At 38.7% G+C, this 22,230-nt stretch overlaps 3 protein-coding genes across 4 annotated transcripts in view; all 3 read right to left on the reverse strand.

Annotated features, from left to right (window-relative positions):
- golt1ba (golgi transport 1Ba) overlaps positions 1 to 1,438 on the reverse strand; it is a 7,122-nt gene extending 5,684 nt beyond the window's left edge. The window contains exons 1-2 of the mRNA XM_053649764.1: positions 950 to 1,438; positions 33 to 124 (exon numbers count right to left, since the gene is read on the reverse strand). Coding sequence (XP_053505739.1) covers positions 33 to 124; positions 950 to 974 — 117 coding nt within the window. The 5' untranslated portion in view covers positions 975 to 1,438. The remainder of the gene's footprint in view (positions 1 to 32; positions 125 to 949) is intronic.
- Positions 1,439 to 3,060: 1,622 nt separating this feature from the next.
- Positions 3,061 to 5,407, reverse strand: stmp1 (short transmembrane mitochondrial protein 1). Its single transcript, XM_053650864.1, has 3 exons — positions 5,252 to 5,407; positions 4,922 to 4,975; positions 3,061 to 3,499 (listed from the first exon to the last, which is right to left on the reverse strand). The coding sequence occupies exons 1-3, from the start codon at positions 5,264 to 5,266 to the stop codon at positions 3,428 to 3,430; spliced, it is 141 nt and encodes a 46-aa protein (XP_053506839.1). The 5' UTR covers positions 5,267 to 5,407; the 3' UTR covers positions 3,061 to 3,427.
- A 4,752-nt stretch (positions 5,408 to 10,159) lies between these two features.
- akr1b1.2 (aldo-keto reductase family 1, member B1 (aldose reductase), tandem duplicate 2) lies at positions 10,160 to 22,036 on the reverse strand. 2 transcript variants are annotated; one of them, XM_053650604.1, is made up of 10 exons: positions 21,796 to 22,036; positions 17,979 to 18,146; positions 17,768 to 17,884; positions 17,024 to 17,101; positions 16,815 to 16,937; positions 12,371 to 12,477; positions 12,078 to 12,159; positions 11,173 to 11,256; positions 10,996 to 11,078; positions 10,160 to 10,890 (listed from the first exon to the last, which is right to left on the reverse strand). In XM_053650604.1, the coding sequence occupies exons 1-10, from the start codon at positions 21,859 to 21,861 to the stop codon at positions 10,848 to 10,850; spliced, it is 951 nt and encodes a 316-aa protein (XP_053506579.1). In that variant the 5' UTR covers positions 21,862 to 22,036; the 3' UTR covers positions 10,160 to 10,847. The 2 variants fall into 2 exon arrangements, with proteins under 2 accessions (XP_053506579.1, XP_053506580.1); XM_053650605.1 differs by lacking the exon at positions 21,796 to 22,036 and adding an exon at positions 18,640 to 18,866.
- Between the last annotated feature and the right edge of the window lie 194 nt (positions 22,037 to 22,230).

Raw genomic sequence — 22,230 nt, forward strand, 5'->3', positions numbered from 1 at the left:
ACACATCCTGAGACTGAGGTGTCAGCGCTTACGTTTCCAATAGCGAGGAGTGCTTTGTCGAAAAACAGGATCATCCCAAAGAACAGGAAAAACACTCCGAAACCCGTCAGTCCAATCCCGATTTCTGTGGCGTGAAGAAAACAGAAGCTTTGAGGACGAAAGCAGACGTGCAGTAACTCACAAAATAAAAACTCCACCCAATCTTTACAACGAACACGTGATCTCCCGCAGCGTCCAAGTTCTATTTCGTTTAAACTTCGTTCACTTTCCTTACTGACAGTGGTGCAGTGGGATTGAACCCTCACTTCACCTCTACTTAAAAAGAGCGATGCAGCGGCGCTTTAGTGTTTCGGTGCGTCCAGCTGTCTCGCCTCCTCGTCTGGATTCTCTGCTCAAACAGATCAGCTTCCGAAACGTCAGCTTTCACGCTCATAACGCCACCAATGGCTTCACGCCATCACAAATTTTTTGGTATAAAGACATTTTAACGTGGGTCAGGGTGGAGTTTAACTTTACTAGGTAATATTCAGGTGACTGATATAAAATCCAACATGATACATAATGTGGTGTTCTTTAAGTAAAGCGCACATGTCAAACAGGTCGGTTTAGTCTTTAAAATGATGAATGATCAATACAATCTGTGTAAAATATATATAAAACATTGATATTACACTGCAGCTGGACATTACTGGTCATGTTGGATGAAGTACAATGTAAATAATCAAAGACTGAGAGGATTATTCATTGCTATTCTGCCATTACAAGAGCTAAAAGATCACAAGATCTAACATTTCCTCCTAATGATGTGTAAACACACGCTATAATAAACACTCATTAGATGTGTGTTCAGTTTGTAGGTGTGAGTTAGCTGAGTGCTAGTCATTAGCTTCTAATATCCAGCCCTACTGTACGATTTAACTGATCCAAATACACGCTATAACGGTCTTACTTTGTGAGTCAGTGAGAGTTATCATCTTTGCAAAGGTTCAGACTTTAAACTCGATGAGAAACTGGAAAGCAGCTGCCACTTTTGACGCTCCACTTGCTGTGAACTGTAGCAGCAACAGTTGCAGCGTCCACTTCCGGTTCTGACTGCGCATGCGCGAGAATGTCACAGCGAATTCCGGAAGTATCATTCCTATGGTTCGCGTTTTTTAACGATTATTTTGAAACAGGCCCTTTAAATAGAAAGCTTGCGAGGTTATGGCTCTTGTTAGGGTTAGTGAGTCAGATATATTGGCTCGGTGCATTCGACTCCCAAACGGCTCTTCTCAATGAATCAGATCACATTATTCGACTCCCAGATGGCCCTTTTCGGTTGGTCGGATGTATTGGCTCGACTCACTCGGTTCCCAAACGGTTCTTTTCAATCAGTCAAATCTATTGCTCTGCTAATTTGGCTTCAAACGGCTGTTCTTAATGAATCGGATCACCTTATTCGACTCCTAAAAATTTTCGGTGAGTCAGATCTATCACTCGACTAATTCGACTCTCAAACGGCTCCTTTTAGTGAGTCAGATCGATTACTGGCTAATTCGACTCTCAAACAGCTCTTTTTTGTTAGTCATATCTTTTACTGGCTAATTCGACTCTCAACGGCTCTTTTTAGTGAGTCATATCTATATGCTCGGCGCATTCGACTCCCAAACGTCTCTTCTCAGTGCGTCCGCTCACCTTATTCGACTCTCAAACGGCTCTTTGCGCTGGGTCAGATCTATTGCTCGACTCACTTGGCTTCCAAATGGCTCTTATTGGTAAATCAGATCTATTGCTCGACTCACTCGACTTCCAAACAACTCTTTATATTCAGTCAGATCTATGCTCGGCTTATTTGACCCCTAAACGGCTCTCTTCATTGAGTCAGATCCATTGCTTGGTTCATTCGGTTCACAAACAACTCGTTCTGTATCAAATTGGCATTTATCAAGAAATAAACAAAAAATAACCTGTTTTTTAAGAAGGCATCATTAACTCTTGAATAAGTATCCTTCCCTGTTTATATAAAACATTTTCTATTTTGTTCTTTATGCAGTTAATGTTTTAATGACTATCTCACTGCATCCTCAGTTTGTGATTCCAAATGGAATTATTATAAGCATTTTACTCTTTATTTTCATGTTTACACAGCTATTGTTTATACATTTTATAGAAAAAGTAAATGTTTTGAGGATACATCTCTTTAAAAAAAAAAAAGGTAAATGTCATATTGAATATACCATCATATTGAATAGCTCCTATTATTTATATTGATAATGCTGCCACCTGTTGGTCACATTGAGAACTGCAGCCAGTTTTTCCAGTGGTTATATTTGTTTATCAAACTATATCAGTTTAATATTAAATTAAATTAGTCATCTTACATTGCTAAATTAATAAATCTTGTATTTATCAATTTTACTTGCCCAGTATGTCAATCCACTGGAATGCTTATGTTGACATTAGTTGTTTAGATGTAATATAAGGCATTGTGTGTTTATGAGCAATTTATGAACAATAACAGTAATGAACAATAATGACAGGAAAATGTATTTAACAAAAAAATAAATCACACAAAGGTCTTCAGCAGCAAAAACTGTGAAATTTGTAAATATTTTATGCGTAATCATTTGTAATTTATCATTCGTAGTATCAATCTTAAAAGTTAATTTACATAATATGGATATAATTAATTTTTTTTTAATGTATATAATTCGTCATCATAATGTGTAGCAGTGATGTTTGGCTCTTTCAGGCGTTAAAGCGATTGAGAATAAAGACCGTAAAGCATCAGAGAGAAAGACACAGCAGTGATTCATTTCCCAGAACTGGTGTATTTATCATCGACTACAATTTACAGCTCGCAATTGTGCTAACAGCTGAAATATATTAACACTGTTTATCTACCCAGTCTCACCAGAAGTGCTTTTTAAAATATATTTTATAAAGCTAACGAACTATACGAGTTCATGACCATTCTTTAATGTATAGCACTTCACTTTTAAAACATCTTGTCTAGAATGTTAACTTTTCAAGCCTTTTAGCAGGTATATAAAGTGCACTTACACTTTCCTACACCTAAAACTTGTTCAAATGGACCCAAAGTTTATTCACAGACTGAAAGAACTTTCAGGGAGCACGTGTTCCACTTTTATACAGATTATCCGTAAATGCTTTAAGCTGAACAGATCGATCGACGTGCATGAAAATGGAACAAATATCCAGGAGAACAAATCCAGCACTCTAACAAACATCAGTGTATATGTATGAAAAATTTCAGTGCTAACTAAGTTTTAATTAACGTTGAGGGAAAATCTTTAGATCATATTTGTGTTGAAATGTTTTTTTTTTTGTTTAAATTTTTTTTTTTTTAAATGACTATTTCAACAAACTGTCGTCAATATCATCTGGGTGTACTACTCATAATAAATAGATTGACGACTCATCAACTTCACTCCGGAGGCTTTTTCTTCGCTTCCACGTCTTTTTTGAAGGCCTCGATTTTCTTTGCAATGTTCGGGACCTTTGGTATGGAGACGAAAAAGAAGAAACAGGCTGTTAGACAGACATTTGAACAAAAGGGGGGGGGGGGGGCCATCATTTGCAGGTTGTAAGTTGGATGTATTGTCAGATTTCTTTTTTCCCCCCAAGACATGAATGACTTATCCGAGACAAAACAGGAAGAAATTATCACAAAGCATCCTGATACCCGAAGACCTGGGAACGCTGATCGTCATGGAGACGCAGGATTGAAAACGGCTGTGCGAAATCGATTCTTCGAGTCGACACTTTGAACTTTTTCGACAAAGTGAGGTTTCCGGCAAGATTGACAAAATGCTCGTGTGTATTGACGTAAAAAACAACAACAACGTGTGTACTCGTCAATATGGTGAAGTTTTCTTGAAGTAAGGGGACGTTTATTTAACACTGATGGAAGGAGTCTCCAGTGTCAGCGCTTTGTAAAACTGTAACTTGAAATTTTCCGACATCTTCAGGACAGACAAATTTACTCTTAATGCGGTTTCAGGATTCACGTACACAGTTACATACAGTATATAACTTGCAGCGAAATGAAAACCTGGCCTAGTCCTCCTTATACTGTGCATTTACATAACTAAATGAAAAATGAGAGGAAATAAGAAATATTTGCACAGGAATGTGCAGAAAAAAAATATGGTATGTGTAGTAACAATACAAAGTTAGTTCCTGTTGTCACTTACACTATAGCAGCTATAAAAAGCCATTCCCTCACCAGCATGTCTTTATTCTCTCTCTTCAAGTTAATAAGATGAAATAACCTCAAACAGCTCCTCGTCTTTTGTTACCAAGAAACAAAATTTTGTTATCGACTTTGTTATGGTGGACATATCCAGCCATCAGACTCCTCAACACCATACAGATCCCGCCGCACTCCATAAATACTCCTTTCTCACTCTGCACTCCATTGAGAACAAAATTTTGTTTCTTGGTAACAAAAGATGACGAGCTGTTTGATGTTTTTTCATCTTATTAATTTCAAGAGAGACAATAAAGAGATGCTGGTGAGGGAACGATTGTTTATAGCTGCGATAGCGTAAGTGACAACAGGAACTAGACTTAACAAAGACATTAATTGTAACTATAAACGGATTAAAAAAAAGCCTAAAAGTACGAGGTGCTGTTATATTATAGTGAAAATAATTGTCCTAGCATGCCATTATGTGTTTTATTCCTTGTGTTGATTCAATGTTCGCCATATATAATAATTTAAAAAAAAAAACAAAAAAAAACAAACAAACAAAAAAAAACACTTCTATTTATTCAATTACATTAATTTATTGGATTTATTCTGTAGTTGGTTTGGAAACATCCAAGCATTCTTTTATGTCGTATTTTCAAATCTGTACATTCTAATTATTTAATGTTTTAATTTGCATTATGACGGGGGAAAAAATATGTGTATAACCTCATAGTTCTGTGCGAGGTACATCCCAACTACATTCCCCAAAGTGAAGCCAACCTGCAAAACAAACACAATACACACTTTACTACACACTGTCCCCATTTAATACATGTTTCTGTGTTTTTTTGTTAAGAAAAAAAAAATCTTAAATCTGTAAAATTATTTATCCTTCCATGGGCTGTTACATTACCTAGTATTATCTATAGACACATCTCCTAACGTCACGAGCTAGCAACCTGAGGTAACTAGCTAGCCACTTTACTAGCAACTGATTTACCGACTTAATGTCTCGTAAAGATTTAAATACACAAACACAAACACACAAATACTCACGATGAACTGCATCATGGTTAGAGCTTTGGGTGTAAATACATAAATAAATAAAGTGTTTACGAAATTTCGAGGTGTGCTGCTGTGAAGACGAGAACAGAGAGTCAGCTTGCCTTGCTAACGCATTTCAAAATAAACGCCCAGGCAGCGAGTGATGCGTTGGGGAAAAAAGCTTCCAGACTTTTTTTTATATAAATAACAAACTGATCAACGCAAACAAATGTATGTCGCTTTTAATAGATTGTAATACTTAATATAATAGAAAACTCCATTTAATTCATTTAGTTTCGCCGTTTTTGATTAGTTTTCGTTACTGTAGTTACAAGATCTGACCAGGGGATGTCGCCAAACACGTATATCAGATTACTTATCTTGAACTTTTCTCCATTTTGCAGTGCTATTGAACTATTTCAATTGCTTTTGTTGGATTTGTTCATCGCAAACAGCTGAAAGTCTGTAAATATTGACAATAAACCCGATTTTCAATGGGGGTTGAATCATTTTCATTGCAACTGTATGTCATGAATCTACATAAAATATCCCATTATACTGCAGTATATTATCATATTATATATATATATATATATATATATATATATATATATACACACCTGTTCCTGGAAAGTACTCAGAGTTTGTTAAAGAACATTCCAAAACAAACAGCATCATGATTATGTACAGCATTTAGCAGACACCCTTATCCAGAGGGTGTCTGCAAAGACTTACAGAAGTGCTTTGTAGTCTCTAGCAAAAACACAGCATGCTAGTTCACTAGGTCAGGGACTAAAGCACTCTGAAAAACATAGTTTTTACTTCTCCTGTTTACACAGACAGTGTTTATGAACATATGTATATGAAACCTTGCACATTCATGCAGTTAACAAATCAGATAAATAAAGTTCAAGAGCAACCATGCCACGATTAAAGTCACAGAGATCAGACTTTTTCTTCATTCTGATGACTGATGTGAACATTAACTGAAGCTCTTGACCTGTATCTATATGATTTTATGCATTGTGTTGCTACCACATGATTGGCTGATTAGATAACTGCATGAATGTGCAGGTGTACAGATGCTCCTAATAAAGAGGACAGTGAGTGTATGACATGTCATAAATGTAAACTGCTGTGTAAAAATATCCAAAACTGAATATCAACATTCAATAAATAAATTTAAAAAAGCAATAAATATGGATCAGTATCCATGACTCTCCCAAGATGATACTGTCCACCAAAGGTCAGTTACAGGGTATGTTCTCTATTCAGAAAAGTAACCAAGAAGTGACCCTCATGATCCTACCACCACCATGCTTCACAGCATGGATGGTGCAGTCAGGGTGATGGGCAATGTTGGGTTTCTACCAAATGTCGAGCTTTGTGCCAAGACCAAAAAGTTCAATTTTGGTCTCATCAGACCAGAGAACCTTTTTCCAAACGTCTGCCAAGATTCCAACATGTCTTTAGGCAACTCCAAATAGGATTACATACAGCTAACCACTCTTCCATAAAGACCAGCTTTGTGGAGTGTCCAGGCTTTGGATGTTCCGTGAACAGCGTCTCCCAGCTGTGGATCTCTTTAACTGCTTCAAAGTTGGCACCCTTGGTAAATATGAGCAAAGAAGGCTGTGAAAAAGTGTCTTTATTTTTTAATCTTTTGATATTTTGTTAAAAAGATTCACAAAAAATACTCTGCTCTCATTCATATCAAACAATTGCAAACACAACACAGGTTTATTTAAAAAAAAAAACAATTATTGGCACCCCTCTGAATTCATATGAGAAAAATATATTTAAAGTATATTCGCATTGATATTTTACATTTATTTAATACACCTAGGAACAGGAAGTTGTTCAAAAATGACTTCCTGTTTCACAGGGGTATAAATATGAGGTAACACACAGTTCAAATTCCCTTAGTCATTCATAACAATGGGTAAGAGCGAAGAATATAGCTGTGATGTGCGGCAAAAGGTTGTTGAGCTTCACAAAATGGGAAGTGTCTATAAGAAAATAGCACAAGCATTGAAAATATCCATTTCCACCATCAGGGCAATAATTAAGAAGTTCTAGTCAACTGGAAATGTTATGAATCCACCTGGAATTGGACGTGTGTCTATATCGTCTCAACGCACTGTGAAGAGGACGGTTCGAGTGGATAAAAAATCTCCATGGATCACAGCTGGAGAACTGCAGAAGTTAGTTGTGTCTTGGGGTCAGAAAGTCTCCAAAACTACAATCTGAAGTCACCTACATCACCACAAGCTGTTTGGAAGGGGTTCAAGAAAAAAGCCTCTACTCTCATCCAAAAACAAACTCGAGCGTCTTCAGTGTACAGACACTACTGGAACTTCAAATGGGATCGGGTTCTACGGTCAGATGAACCCAAAATAGAGCTTTTTGGTAATAAACACCAGAGGTGGTTTTGGAGCACACAGAGAGGTAGCCATATGGAAAAGTTCCTCATGCCCACGGTTAAATATGGAGGTGGATCTTTAATGTTTTGGGGCTGTTTTTCTGCCAGAGGACCTGGACATTTTGTTAGGATACATGGCATCATGGACTCTATCAAATATCAACAGATATTAAATGAAAACCTGACTGCCTCTGACAGAAAGCTTCAAATGGGCCGTGGTTGGATCTTCCAGCAGGACAATGATCCAAAACATACATCAAAATCAACACAAAAATGGTTTACTGACCACAAAATCAAGGTCCTGCCATGACCATCCCAGTCCCCTGACCTGAACCCCATAGAAAACCTGTGGGGTGAACTGAAGAGGAGAGTCCACCAGCGTGGACCTCGAAATGTGAAGGATCTGGAGAGATTCTGTATGGAGGAACGCTCTCAGATCCCTCACCATGTATTCTCCAACCTCATCAGGCGTTATAGGAGAAGACTCAGAGCTGTTATCTTGTTATCAAAGGGAGGTAGCACAAAGTACTGACTAAAACGGTGCCAATAATTGTTCAACACCTATATTTAACAAAGATTCTTTTTTGGGATAAACCTGTGTTGTGTTTGTAATTGTTTGATATCAATGAAAGCAGAGTATTTTTGTTAATGTTTTGAACAAAAGCTCAAAAGGTTAAACAATAAAGACAATTTTTCACAGCCTTCTTTGCTCATATTTACAGTACCAAGGGTGCCAATATATAGTGTATTGTATACATAACATTTTTCCAGAAATCCCTGTGTCATGCTCAAGGATAATCAATAATTACACACACCATAAACTTATCTTAAGGAATATAAAAACATAAAATATTTGGTTTATGGGTGGCATATGATGAAATATTAAACAAGGAAATCTCAATTACACAAGTGCAAACCAGTCATCCTCCTACATTCTTAGAGGACAAAAAAGGAAAAATCTAGAAGGTTCTTCAGTGTGCCTTTGGAGGAATTCTTAAAGGTTCTATAAAGAACCCAGCAAGGAGCTAAAAATCCATAAATATACACTTCTACACTTTTAAATAAAACCTGAAATCCCCTTAAAGGTTTTATGTAGAACCCTACGAGAGTGTTTCCCCATCATCATCATATCATCATCATATCATCATCATCATCATCATCATCATCCTTCTTCTTCTAAGAAGCGTAACTATCTTTTTATTTTACACTCATAGGGGAAAAAATAAGTCAAATCTAGAACCCATAAGCTTTCTTTGCTTGTACATCCTGGAGAAACCCTGAAAACTAAAACTTCCAGCCAGACTTCCAAACGTTTCTGTAACGCTGATTTTCTTTGCGCTCACGTGATCAATGTTGTCCTAATTAAACCTCTAGTATTAACAGAGTTCTCGTTTTTAGATTTGTTTCGCAATCTCTTTCGTTCATGGTCGTTAATACAGAACGACAAAACGGTTTCACAAAACGTTCATTGGACTGGTTTATGTCACCGAAATAAATAAGCGATTTAAACTGCGGGACAAGAGGAGTTTACACGCCGCAGTTTCTCGGTAACATGACCAGCTGCATTTTAAAATTATTATTATGATTAGAACCACGATTGTGCCCTGTGACATGTTGGCACCCCGTCCAGGGTGTCCCCCACCTTGTGCCCCGTGTCCACTGGGATAGGTTCCAGGCTCACCGCGACCCTGTGGATGATAATCGGTACAGAAAACGGATGGGTAGATATGGATGGACGAATTATTAGAGCCTTGTTCCTGGTTTTGGTTTCTGTAATAAAATATCATCTTGAGAAAACGTTGCACCTGGACGGCTACAAAGGTGTCCTTTGCTGTAAAACTGGGTGTTTGCGTCATATAGAGCGATCATAACCTGCTACATTAATGTGATTGTGCCCTGTGTGTGCAGAGCTTGCATGTTCTGTCCTGTACTTCGGGGGTTTCCTCTGGGAACTCCGGTTTCCTCCTCCAGTCCAAAGACATGCGTCGTAGGCTGGTTGGTATTTCCAAATCATCCGTAGTGTGTGGGAATGAGAGAGAGAGAATGTGTCCTGTGATGGGTTGGCCCCTGTCCAGGGTGTCCCCCAGCCGTGTGTCCCGACTCCCCTAGGATAGGCTCCATGCTCCTCCAGTAAGGAAAATAGGCACGTGTGTCACGTGTGAATATAAACTGAAGCTCTAACAGTCATTATTAGCATCGAGCTGTAATTTATTTAATTTTTGAATCCTGCTACCAGGCTGAAAACAGATACAAGACTCAATTTAAAAAGACTTCTAAAAGCATCCACTTGTTTAAAAAATGTAAGTAAAAAGAATATGAGTTTCTACACGGTCAAAAAAGCTTTAAAAACCTTTTTCGGCAAACGGTCCTGGTTTCACATCGTGTCGTAGAGGCTCCTGTTTTGGTTTTGCGTTACGGTATGAAACAACTGCGTAACGCTTTGCTGCGTGTTTTTTTTTTTTTTATAACCAACCATTTAAGAAGAAAAACACCAGAACTCTTGATGCATCAGCTTTATTTTTGGATAAAATCAGCTAAAATTAATTTTCATCCAGTCAAAACACTTATTTAAAAAAACAAACAAACAAACAAACAAAAGCAGCCAGTTAAGATGAACTCTGATGAAATCAGACGCATGGAGTGTTCAAATCAAACCACATCACACCAGCGTGTGGAGAACAATAAGACCGCGGTAATAAAAATAATTTCAGACATACGAGGGTTAACCAAAAGTTTCCGCATAAACAAAATTTCCATTCTCGCTAAGTGCGTTAAGAGTATTTCAGTTTAGTTAAATATAAAGTGAAACGTTAAAGGAGGCTTCGGGTTATTTTGTCTGGTGCGGTGGTAGCCGTTAATTAATTACACGTCCTTTCTGTTTCATTTGACTTGATTAGTATTCCAGTAGAATCATTTCTATCGACTTTCCAGCATTAAAGTCACGTTTTCCGTCATTCAGAAAAATTTTTTTTTGTGCGAATGAGGCGTACACCCTGAATAAACACAGTACCCAAAGCTGAGGAAAAAAAAAAGACAGAGGAATTAAAAGCAAGTGCTTTCATGCATGTTCGAGTATTCAGTGTGAAATATCAAGCTCAAGCATTTAAAACAGAACAGTGTACATAAGCCTTGCTGTTTCGTGAAATTTATTTATTTTTTTCCTTTTTGGAGTAATCGTCTTCAGTTTCAGTACTCGGCATTAAACGGAAAATCCTTGTGATTCACACTCCTGCGAAACAAAAAACGAAACAAAACGGGAACGTTATACATCTATAATTAATACGTCATATGTACCGAGACGACATGGATAGTGTTTCTAATATAAAGCACTCACCACTGCATGGGACAAACCCGGAAGTTCCTGTTGAAGCTTAAAATGGTCTTCATTTCATCGTCGCTCAGTTCAAAGTCAAACACCTGGCGGCGGAAATGACATTCATTTCAAACGCATTCGTTTAAGCCTGAACGTTCTCCAGCATCGGGGAGTTTCCGTCTTTCCGCTAAAGCTCACCTGGAAGTTCTCCTTGATGCGTGACGGGGTAACAGACTTCGGGATCACGATGACGTTCCTCTGGACATGGAAGCGGATCAGGACCTGGAGATGTACACGATATCCGTTTCATTGCCCGGACACTTATTAATCTCAAGACCTAGGCAGACTGGATTAGTATTCCTGGAATTTTAGTTCCATCTAAATCCATCATGCCAGTAATATATTACATACACACATATATATATATATATATATATATATATATATATATATATATATATATATATATATAAACTTTTTTATATATTAACATTAACTGGATATGAAATATACGACTCTACAAATATATTTTTCTGTGCAATATATACTTTGTCATCTTCATTGAAATCTTTCAATGGTGTACTGGCCCTTTAATTCAGTTCGAGCAGCTCGGCAAAATTAGTTTAAAAAAAAAAAGTTCGACTCGATGCTGAAACTCCCGCTTCACTGCTGCAGCGTCCGGTGTAAAATTTAATCAGTGCAGAGATTACAGAGATTACAAACTGCAGTTTTGTCGTCATTCCACACAAGAGACATCATCTTTACACACAGCATGAAATCCATGTGTTTTTCCCGCCCTCTTTTGATCGACAGGATATAATCGGCCCTGATCATCGGATGTTTCTAAACTATCGTGATAAATTGCCTTTATCGGCCGATACATCGGTGCATCTCTAGTTTTAATACAAACGAAGTGTGAGTGAACGTAGCATGCGTGGAACTTATAGTGTGGACTTCGTGAAGACACGCCCATCTCGGTGATTTATACGGAGCTGTTACGTTATAGGGGACACCTGGTGGTGGGTGGTGAGAATTACGGACACAATGAGCTTTTTGGAGCTTTTAGAAATTCGTTGGTTTTATTTCTCCAGTCCTCCTCCTACCTGAGCGGTGGACTTCTTGTGCTTCTCAGCAATGGCCTTGATCTTTGGTTCCTCCAACAGCGATGGGTCTTCTGGTTTAGCCCTGATTGTTTAAAAAAAAGCACAAAAAAGAGCAATTGAGCTCACTTCAAACAAGCTTCACGAGTTCACGTCACTACTTAATTCCATACCACACAGAGATGTGTGACCTTGCAAACATAAATGATGTTCAGACCGTGCTATTGTTCCATTTCATCTGAGAGAGATGATAAGAATTAGTCAGATGAACAGTCGTGTAAAATAAAACCCCTCACCATGGTCTATCAGGGGAACCCAGAGGGCTGTACGCGGTCACTGTAATCCCCTTCGACTGACAGAAGGAGATCAGTTTGTCCTGCGTCAGGTAAGGGTGGCACTCGATCTGCAGAAAGTAAGAGTGTGATGAGATAAACGCAGACCTTGAACCTGACAAGATGAAGTCCTCACCAACACTCCATTACGTTACGCCGTTACGCCATTTGAGATTCAGTTATGGGAGAATAATGTCACAGAACAACCCGATGCGACAGGGCAAAAGTACTTGAGGAGAATTTAAATGTAGAAATGATGCACGATATTAAAAAGCACATCAGTCTAATTAGCTAATAAAAGTGTGTGTGTTTTTTAGGACACAGTCCTACCCTAAGTTCATTATCTGTGCATGACGTTATCATTAACCTTTTTTAAAAAAACTACAGTATTACCCTCCACGAACGTAGTGACACGCCTACTATGCCACTTACTAAAGTAAAGTCAGTCAACGCTTGTCATTTTTGCCTTCTAAATTTCACTTTAAAAAGATAAATTGAGATTTTAATGCCCTTTTTTCACATCACTTAGGCAACAGGATTAAATTAGCCATATTCGTTAACAAGTGGCAAGTTACTATAGAGTTGCAATCAGAATGATTCACCCGCCAGTGCAAATCAGGTTCATCATCAAAACGTACAGACTTTCAGCTGTTTGCGACGAACAAATCCAACAAACGCAACTGAAATAGTTCAACATGATGAATGCTTCAAGTGGTGGTGGTGGTGGTGGCGGGGGGTGCGGCGGGGGGGCAAGGGTAATCGTGTATGGCCGAGCAGAACGCCGTGTAAGACTGACTATCACTCTCTGTAAACATATGATGCCTATTTTGCAACTATCTGTCTCATATTAGCTCAATTTTTTTCACCCATGTTGATAAGGAAGCCGTCTCTTTCGCTGCCTCCTTCTTCAGTTTCTCTTTAAATTCTTTAAGGCATCGTGCCTTTACTGACTATATAACATACATCAGTACTGACTTGAATCATATTGGCTCAGTAGCGAATCAAATCGTTAACAGATCAGTGTGGAATCGAATCGTATCGGATCAGTGGGGAATCGAATCGTATCAGATCATTACCGACTTGAATCATATCGGTTCAGTAACGAATCAAATCGTTAACAGATCAGCAGGGAATCGAATCATATCGGATCAGTGGGGAATCGAATCGTATCGTATCGGACCAGTAGGGAATCGAATCGGATCAGATCAGTAATGACTTGAATCGTATCGGATCAGTAGTGAATTGAATCAAATCAGTGGTGAATCTAACTGGATCAGTGGGGAATTTAACTGTATCGGATCAGTCATGAATTGAACTGTATCGGATCAGTGGGGAATCGAATCTGATCCGATCAGTACCGACTTGAACCATATCAGTTCAGTAGCGAATCGAATCGTTAACAGATCAGTGGGGAATTGAATCGTATCGGATCGGATCAGTGGGGAATCTAATCGTATCGGTAGTGAATCAAATTGTGTCGGTAGTGAATCGAATTGTATCGGAAGTGAATCGAATCATATCGGCTCAGTAGTGAATTTAATCGTATCGGATCAGTGAATTTAATCGTATCGGATCAGAATCGAATCAAATCAGTGGTGAATCTAACTGGATCATTGGTGAATGGAATCATATCGGATCAGTAGTGAACGGAATCGTATCGTATCAGTAATGAACCGAATCGTATTGCATCAGTAGCGAATCGAATCAAATCAGTGGTGAATACATATAACAGGGTTACTTGCATGTCTGGAAATGTAATGAACTTGAGTAGCTAGTGTTTACCGACACATTCCCTCTTAATCAATTTGGAAACTACCGGCGATAAGCATATAAAATTCTGCTATCTGACGGCAGACTCGAGTCGGACAAATAAATAGGAAACATTCTCCGACTTTCTTGTGATTAATTTGCTACGGTTTTGTGCACGTCCTCGTGTTAATTTGAATTCAAAATCCTTTTCACACAACATTGTTTATTAATTAATGTCGAGAGGAGCACTTTTAAATCATCTAGAAAAAGGGCATGGGCTCGAGCCCCCAGAGCGCCCCCTTCGGCACGTCCCTGGACTGGATCCTTTTTTGCATTACCATTTACATTACCAGTCTTTCCAAGAGAGGAAAAAAGAATAGAGAGAGATGGATTACCATCACTCCCTCGGCAGTTGTATTAGAAACCCCCTCGCAGGGTTTTATTGTCATTTCATGCCAGGGTAACGTAACAAGTAGTGTTATAAATCTACATACATTTCTGTAAAGAAGAAAATCTATTAAAGAAAAAAAACCCATGATATTTTGTAATAATAAACTAATAGCACTATTGCACTGAATACTACTTAATTATAATACATTTTTATTTGGGGTACTAATAGTAATATAACAACAGTAGTATATATTTCTGACTTAATTCACTTTTATATGTGTTAGACCTTGTGGCTTTTATTTTGGTGGAAAAACGCAGGAAGTCCTCTTTTTAACTGGCAACTGTTTTTTAAAATTCACTTCTCGTTACCAAATCAGATGAAATGCTGTAGACCTCTGCACACAAAAATGTAAAAACGTGACAGCAAAGTGAATCTGGCGTGTGTTGTGTGTAAATGCATGTTTACCGTGAACCGAGCCGCTCTAAAACACAGACGAGTGCGACGCGGTGACACGGCTTTACCGTCTCAAACAGCAACGAGCCAAAATAACATCTAAATCTTCTTTACGGTGCCAGTTCGGTCGCATTTTTAATTCAATTCAATTTTATTCGTATAGCGCGTTTAACGATGGACGTTGTCTCAAAGCGGCTTTACAGAAACGTATAAACACAGGATGGAGATTTTAAGCGTGTGAATTTATCCCTATCGAGCGAGACGGTGGTGACGGTGGTGAGAAAAAACTCCCTGAGACGATACGAGGAAGAAACCTTGAGAGGAACCGGACTCAGAAGGGAACCCGTCCTCATCCGGGTAACATTTTTAAGACCTTTGAAACATGAATTTAAGACATTTTAATGCTAATTAAGGCCTTATTTTTAAACTAAGGGACTTAAGACTTTTTAAGGACCCACGGAAACCCTGGAGAAAAACACGGATTAGTAGATACGAGATGACCTTTCCGTGTACATCCATCACTGTAATTAAGTCTTAGGAGACAAGATAACGACGTCAACGTCGCTGCCCTTTACGCAGAGTCGGAAACAAGAAAACGTGCACGCCTAGACCACAGGGAGAGTAAAACACGAAAACAAAAAGGATCTTGGCTTTAAGGAACGCCCATGAAACAAGTTCCTGTTCTCAGTTGCAAAGAATCGCTCCTTCACCAACTTCTCTTTTCCCCTCTCTCTACTCAAGTTAGTAAGACAAAGACAAAAACACAGCTTGTCGTGTTCCTGAGGAAACACGTCACATGAAAAACACAGCTCGTCATGCTGTGCAACTCATCCGTCCTGAAATCGTTCCCGTGTCGGAAAACTTAAAATGACCTGAACGGAATCATATTAAATCGGGCCTGAATTAAATCGTAAAAGGGCTGAACTGAATCGTGTCGGATGAGTAGTGAATCGAATCATACAGGATCAGTAGTGAAATTAATCGTATTGGATTGGATCATTAGTCAATTAAATATTATCGGATCAGTAGCGAATGGAATCGCATCAGATCGGTACCGAGTGGAACCGTATCGGATCAGTGACGCCTCGAATCGTATCGGATCAGTACTGATTTGAAACATAACGGTTCAGTAGTGAATCAAATCGTTAACAGATCAGTGGGGAATCGAATCGTATGGGATCGTTACCGACTTGAATCACATCGGTTCAGTGGCGAATCGAATCGTTAACAGATCAGTAGGGAATCGAATCATATCAGATCAGTGGGGAGTCGAATCGTATCGATAGTGAATCGAATCGTATCAGATCGGATCAGTAGAGAATTGAATCGGATCAGATCAGTAATGACTTGAATCGTGTTGGGTCAGTAGTGAACTGAATCAAATCAGTGGTGAATCTAATTGGATCAGTGGTGAATGGAATCATATCGGATCAGTACTGACTTGAATCGTATCGAATCAGTACTGACCGTAATCATATCGGATCAGTAGTGAATTGAATCGTAGTGGATCAGTTCCGGCTTGAATCATTAACAGATCAGTACTGAATCGAATCAGTGGTGAATCGAATCATATCGAATCAGTAGTGAATTGAATCATATGTTTTGTATGAAAGAGAGCGATTCATAACCCTAGTAAAAGGTGGAACTGTGACTCCATCACGCCACTGCCTCGATGATTATCTTCTTATAACAGCACCACACTGAGTGTTTTCTTCCTTAAGTAGTAAATTTAACCTGGACAAACATCCAAAAAGCATTTTAAAAACCCCTTCAGATTATACGTATACACCAATTCGAATCTCAGCTGGAGTTTACCTGGTTGTTGGCAGGTTTATATTTGAGGCCCGGTTTATTCAGGATGGCTTCAATCTGCTCTCGGTTGAAGTTGGAGATGCCGATGGCCTTCACCAGCCCCGCGTCCACCAGCTCTTCCATTCCCTACAACAACAAGATCGGTGCGTAATGACGTGATGCTGCCTCAGGAAGCATTTTTGTAAAAAATGAAACTATAATCGATTTCTCACCTCCCAGGTCTCCAGGAAAGTGGTGTCATCAGTGATGGTAAAACCGTCACTGTCCAGCGGGAAGTGTTCTGATCCAGGCTGAGAGACAAAAACACAGTCCTTAAACACAAGTCCTATAGAAATATCTGTCCTGGAGTCAGCCATCAATCTGAAGTGTTTTATTCTTCTTACACCACAGCAATCTGCCAATGATTACAACTTTAACTTTAAAAAAAAAAAAAAAAATGACATCATTCTATTCATACATTCCTAATACCTGTATACAGGCTGCAGGTTCCAGAGAAGACAAAAGTCCTTCTTCAGCTCCACAAGGTGAAACATCCTGGATTCTACTTATCCATCTTCTTATCATTAATGTGCTAGCTGAACTTTAAGTTAAATAAACCTTTGAGCTTACAGACTTTTTGCTGCACAAATCCAGGGTTGCTTCGTCATTGTCAACGATCTAATCCAATAACCATCTAATCACTGGGGGGAATAATGGGGTGCTGGTCAGCCAGATTAGACGTGTGTGATTGTGTTCGTCTTGGGGAAATCTCTCAGGGAGTAAAGATTAGCCTTTTGAGTACTGATTTCCCCCAGGACTAATTTATTTTGGTCTGGAGAACCTGTACTGCTCCCATTATTACCATCATTAGTACTACTGTTTTCCGAATACTACTCCTGCAGCCTTACATATCTGAGGACGAGATAAAACTGGAAAACTATAACCTCGTTTTATTAGATAAGGATATATAATGTCACCTTAAAGCCCATTGGCCAGTGGACCAGATACAGATCCAGGTAGTCCAGCTGCAGGTCACTTAAGGTCTTCTGACACGCCCCTTTTACGGCTGATTTCTGGTGAAAGGTGCACCAAAGCTGTGAAGGAAAGAACCTTTGTTCAGTCGAACTAATCTGACGTAACGTTTGTAATATAATCAGCATTCTCGGGCGGTGAGGTCGTGAGGGCTACCTTGCTGACGACAAACAGCTCCTCCCTTTTCACCACGCCCTCTTTAATCATGGCCTGGATCCCCTCGCCGACCTCCTTCTCGTTCTCGTAGACGAACGCTCCGTCGATGTGTCTGTAGCCCGCGGCGATGGCGGCTTTCACGGCTTGTGTCACTTCGCCTGTCTTAGACTGGGGCAGAGGACAAAGGGTTAATAAATGTTCACTCACGTATCAGCACCGAGCGTGATACAATGCTGAAATGGCTTTGTTTAACTTTCGTGTAAGTATCGTGCGGCCGTGACTGGCTCTCGTCACTAACACGTGTGAACATTTATAGACATTTTATTTGGATTTATTTTTAGAATTTTGTAATAGAGAATGTTTTATTTTCTTTAAGCTTCTTTCTTCTTTTATATGATTTTTTTTTGCTACTTTTTATTTAGCTTTACTCTACTTCTATACTGTATAGTATTATTATTATTATTATTATTATTGTTATTATTATTATTATTATTATTATTATTAGTAGTAGTACAAAATACATTTATTTAATGCCACTTCTCTTTAAAAAAAAATAAACTAGACATTTAAAACATATTTAATGGATGCAATTAAAAGTTACGTGCAATAAAATGCACAAAACCTAGAAATTATTTTTATTTTATAATATTTTGACTCTCACCTGAAATGTACCGAGACCCACAAGTGGCATGTCTGCTCCGGTGTTGAGTTTCACTGAAGTTGCCATTTTCGACAGGATTCACCTTTCTCCTCTTATTACTAAATAATAACTGTAACTGGTTACAGTGAACTGGTTCAGGTTAGTACTGGTGCAGGAGGCAGAGTCACCTGACTCTAATCAAATAACAACTGCGGGCAAAGTGCATAGACAGCCGAAAATATGCACAGATCATGCTGTAATATGTGTACTGTACCAATATCAGGCACAACACCGCCACCTTGTGGACTGGAACATGAATCTCCAGCTTCCCCCCAACCCCCCCCAAACTGAGTCAGATAATTTGACTCGGCTCACCAATAAGAGTCGACTCCTGAACTCCTAAGCAGCTTTCTAAACCGGACAACGTAATTGTTCTTATTGCATAACTATGACTGAATTGTTTAGTCAAATCGTTCTATAATTTCTAAGGAATTTCTAGCTCTTTTACGTGAGTCAGATCGTTTGACTCGGCGCACCAAAACGAGTCGACTCCTTCAGCTCCGAAACAGTTCATCGCCACTCTTTTCTAAACCGGACTAAGTTTGCAGTATTCTCACCACATGATTGTTCTTTGTCCAACTAGGGCTGAAACGGTCTCCTCAAATCTTACTTAGGACTTCTAAGGCACCTCCAGCTCTTTTGAGTGAGCCAGATCATTTGACTCGGCTCACCAATAAGGCTCGACTCTTTGAACTCGATCTGCACTGTAGCTAATAAGATTTCTAAAAAAGGAATTTATTTATTTATAAAATGACCATTCCATAACGTACGGTGGTTTTTGCTCGCTGAAATTAGACAAATAAATAACAACTGTGGCAAAGTGTGAAAACTGACGTCACTAAATGAATATGTTTTTAAAAAATTATAATAAAAATGAGGAATAATCAGATTTGGTCAAAAACATAAAAAAAATAAAATAAATAGAAAATAAAAGAAAAAATTTAAAAGGAGTGATATATCCTTTACACACACACACACACACACTTGATATTACGAGCAATTATTTATTTCAAAAATATTCCGTTAAACATTTAATTTGAATTTTTTTTCCTCTAAGCTACAATATCCCTGTTGGATACATTTATTAGCAATATTGTATCTTAATTCATTTGCCTTATCTTAATATATTTGATCTCATCTTAACTATATACTTATTATATGGTTTCTTTATTATTAAATTGATTTTTTTATTTATTTATTTTTTTTTAATTGTAATAGAGAATATATTCTTTTTTCCATATCTTCTTTTATATGGGTTTATATTTGCATTTAATGATGCATATTTAATGATCTGTAACTAATTTATTTAGCCTTTCTCTACTTATATACACTATATATTATTATTATTATTATTATTATTAGTAGTAGTAGTAGTAGTAGTATAAATATTTGCCCTTTGTTATAAATTAAACCAGTCCTACATAAGAGCACACCTGTAATTACTTTAAGTACAAGATTGGTTTATTGAAAGCCACCTCTCCTCACAAAATATACACGTTTACAGTGATAGTGATTTTTTTTTTCTCCCACTCTGTCTCTAGGTCAGGGGTCCAATCCTATCCGGAAAGGTCCGGTGTGGGTGCAGGTTTTCATTCCAACCGAGCAGGAGCCACACCTGATATCACCCCATTAATCAGCTGATCTTGGTTTTCAATAGACTCAGGTGTGGCTCGAGCGGAATGAAAACCTGCACCACACCGGCCCTTTCCAGATAAGACTGGGCCCTAGACGCTCCTGGATGTTCCTGACTTTATAATGGAAAGAACGAAGTGCATTTGAACAGAATTAGACTTTTGAAACACGTGTAAGGGATGAAATTTAAAGTTACTCGCAATAAAATGCATAAAAACTGCTGTTTAAGCTTATTCATCTTCTGAGACCCAAAAAATGCTACCTACGGTATTCCCGTAGCGGACGATCCCAAAAACTCACTCCATCTCTGTCTACCAGTAACACTCACTCTCTTCATCTATTTCTCCTTCCATCTCTCCACCTTCTCTTTTTCTTCCTTTCATTCACACTGTTCATCTATCGCTCTCTCTGTGAAATCTTTTTCCTTTCTCTTCCATCTTTCAGTCATACTCTATCCATCCATGACTCTTTCTTCCACCTGCAACACCTTCTTTCCTTCCAATAACGCTCTCTCTCTCTCTCTCTCTCTCTCTCTCCATCTACAGTGGTGCTTGAAAGTTCGTGAACCCTTGACAATTTTCTAAATATCTGCACAAATGACCTAAAACATCATCAGACTTTCACACGAGTCCTAAAACTAGACGAAAGAGAAACCGATTAAACAAATCAGGCAGAAATATCACACTCGGTCATTTATTTATCGAGGAAGATGATCCAATACGACATATCTGTGAGCGGGAAAAGTATGTGAACCTCTAGGATTAGCAGTTTAATTTGAAGGTGAAATTAGAGTCAGGCGTAAAACATGTTGCATTATATTCGCCTTGCGTTCTAAAAACATGCTCGTAAGAATGATGAATTGGGATGAAGGGCGCGTCTCGGTATGCGTGACATTCATCCTCCAGCTCTCAGACCCTCTCTGAACAGAGCAGACGCAGAGACAGGTGAGAGTGCAGAAGGAAAGCGAGACCTCGCGCTTGCAGGACAGAACTGCTGATATTTGGAAAGTCGCTAAGGTTTGTCGCTAGGTGTTGTTTTTTTTTTTTTGCAAAACAACAACAAGAAGTATCTAAGTTGGCAACACTGATCTGCACTGACAGCTAGATAAAAGGCAGCTAAGCTCCGCCTCTCCCCAGCAAAAAGAAAACATAGCGAGAGAGGGAACGCGGGGTTTTTCATTTATGCACATTATATTTAAAAGCAATCAAATACACAGAGGACCCAAATGATGCCCTGTCTGTGAATTCAAAAAAACAACAAAAAAAAAGCACCCCCCTGGTTGAGAACCACTGATCTACCTGTATCACTCCACCTATTTTTGTCTCCTTTCTTTCCATCAGCAACTGTCTGTCTGTCACTCTTTCTTTCTTTCTTTCTTCTTCGATCTATCTTCAATCTTCACACTGGTTTTGTGAAGCCAGTATCAAACTTTGTCGTGAACATCTTTACTTATCTACTTTTATTTTAGAATATTTTGACTCTTACCTTCCATGTACCGAGACCCACAAGTGGCATGTCTGCTCCGGTGTTGAGTTTCACTGAAGTTGCCATTTTCGACAGGATTCACCTTTCTCCTCTTATGACTAAATAATAACTCTAACTGTTAAAGTGAACTGGTTCAGGTTAGTACTGGTGCAGGAGGCAGCGTCACCTGACTCTAGTCATATAACAACTGCGGGCAAACCGAAAACATGCACGGATCAGGCTGTAATATGTGTACGGCCCCTATATCAGGCACAACACCGCCACCTTGTGGACTGGAGCGTGAACGTCCAGCTCTTTTCCCTGAGTCAGCTCATTTGACTCGGCTCACCAATAAGAGTCGATTCCTGAACTCCTAAGCAGCTTTCTAAACCGGACCAAGTTTTTGACATTATGACCAGTTCTTTTTTTTGCATGACTGAAATTGTTTAACGAGAT

Source organism: Ictalurus furcatus, chromosome 19, assembly GCF_023375685.1.
Source record: "Ictalurus furcatus strain D&B chromosome 19, Billie_1.0, whole genome shotgun sequence".
Classification (NCBI taxonomy): Eukaryota; Metazoa; Chordata; class Actinopteri; order Siluriformes; family Ictaluridae; genus Ictalurus; species Ictalurus furcatus.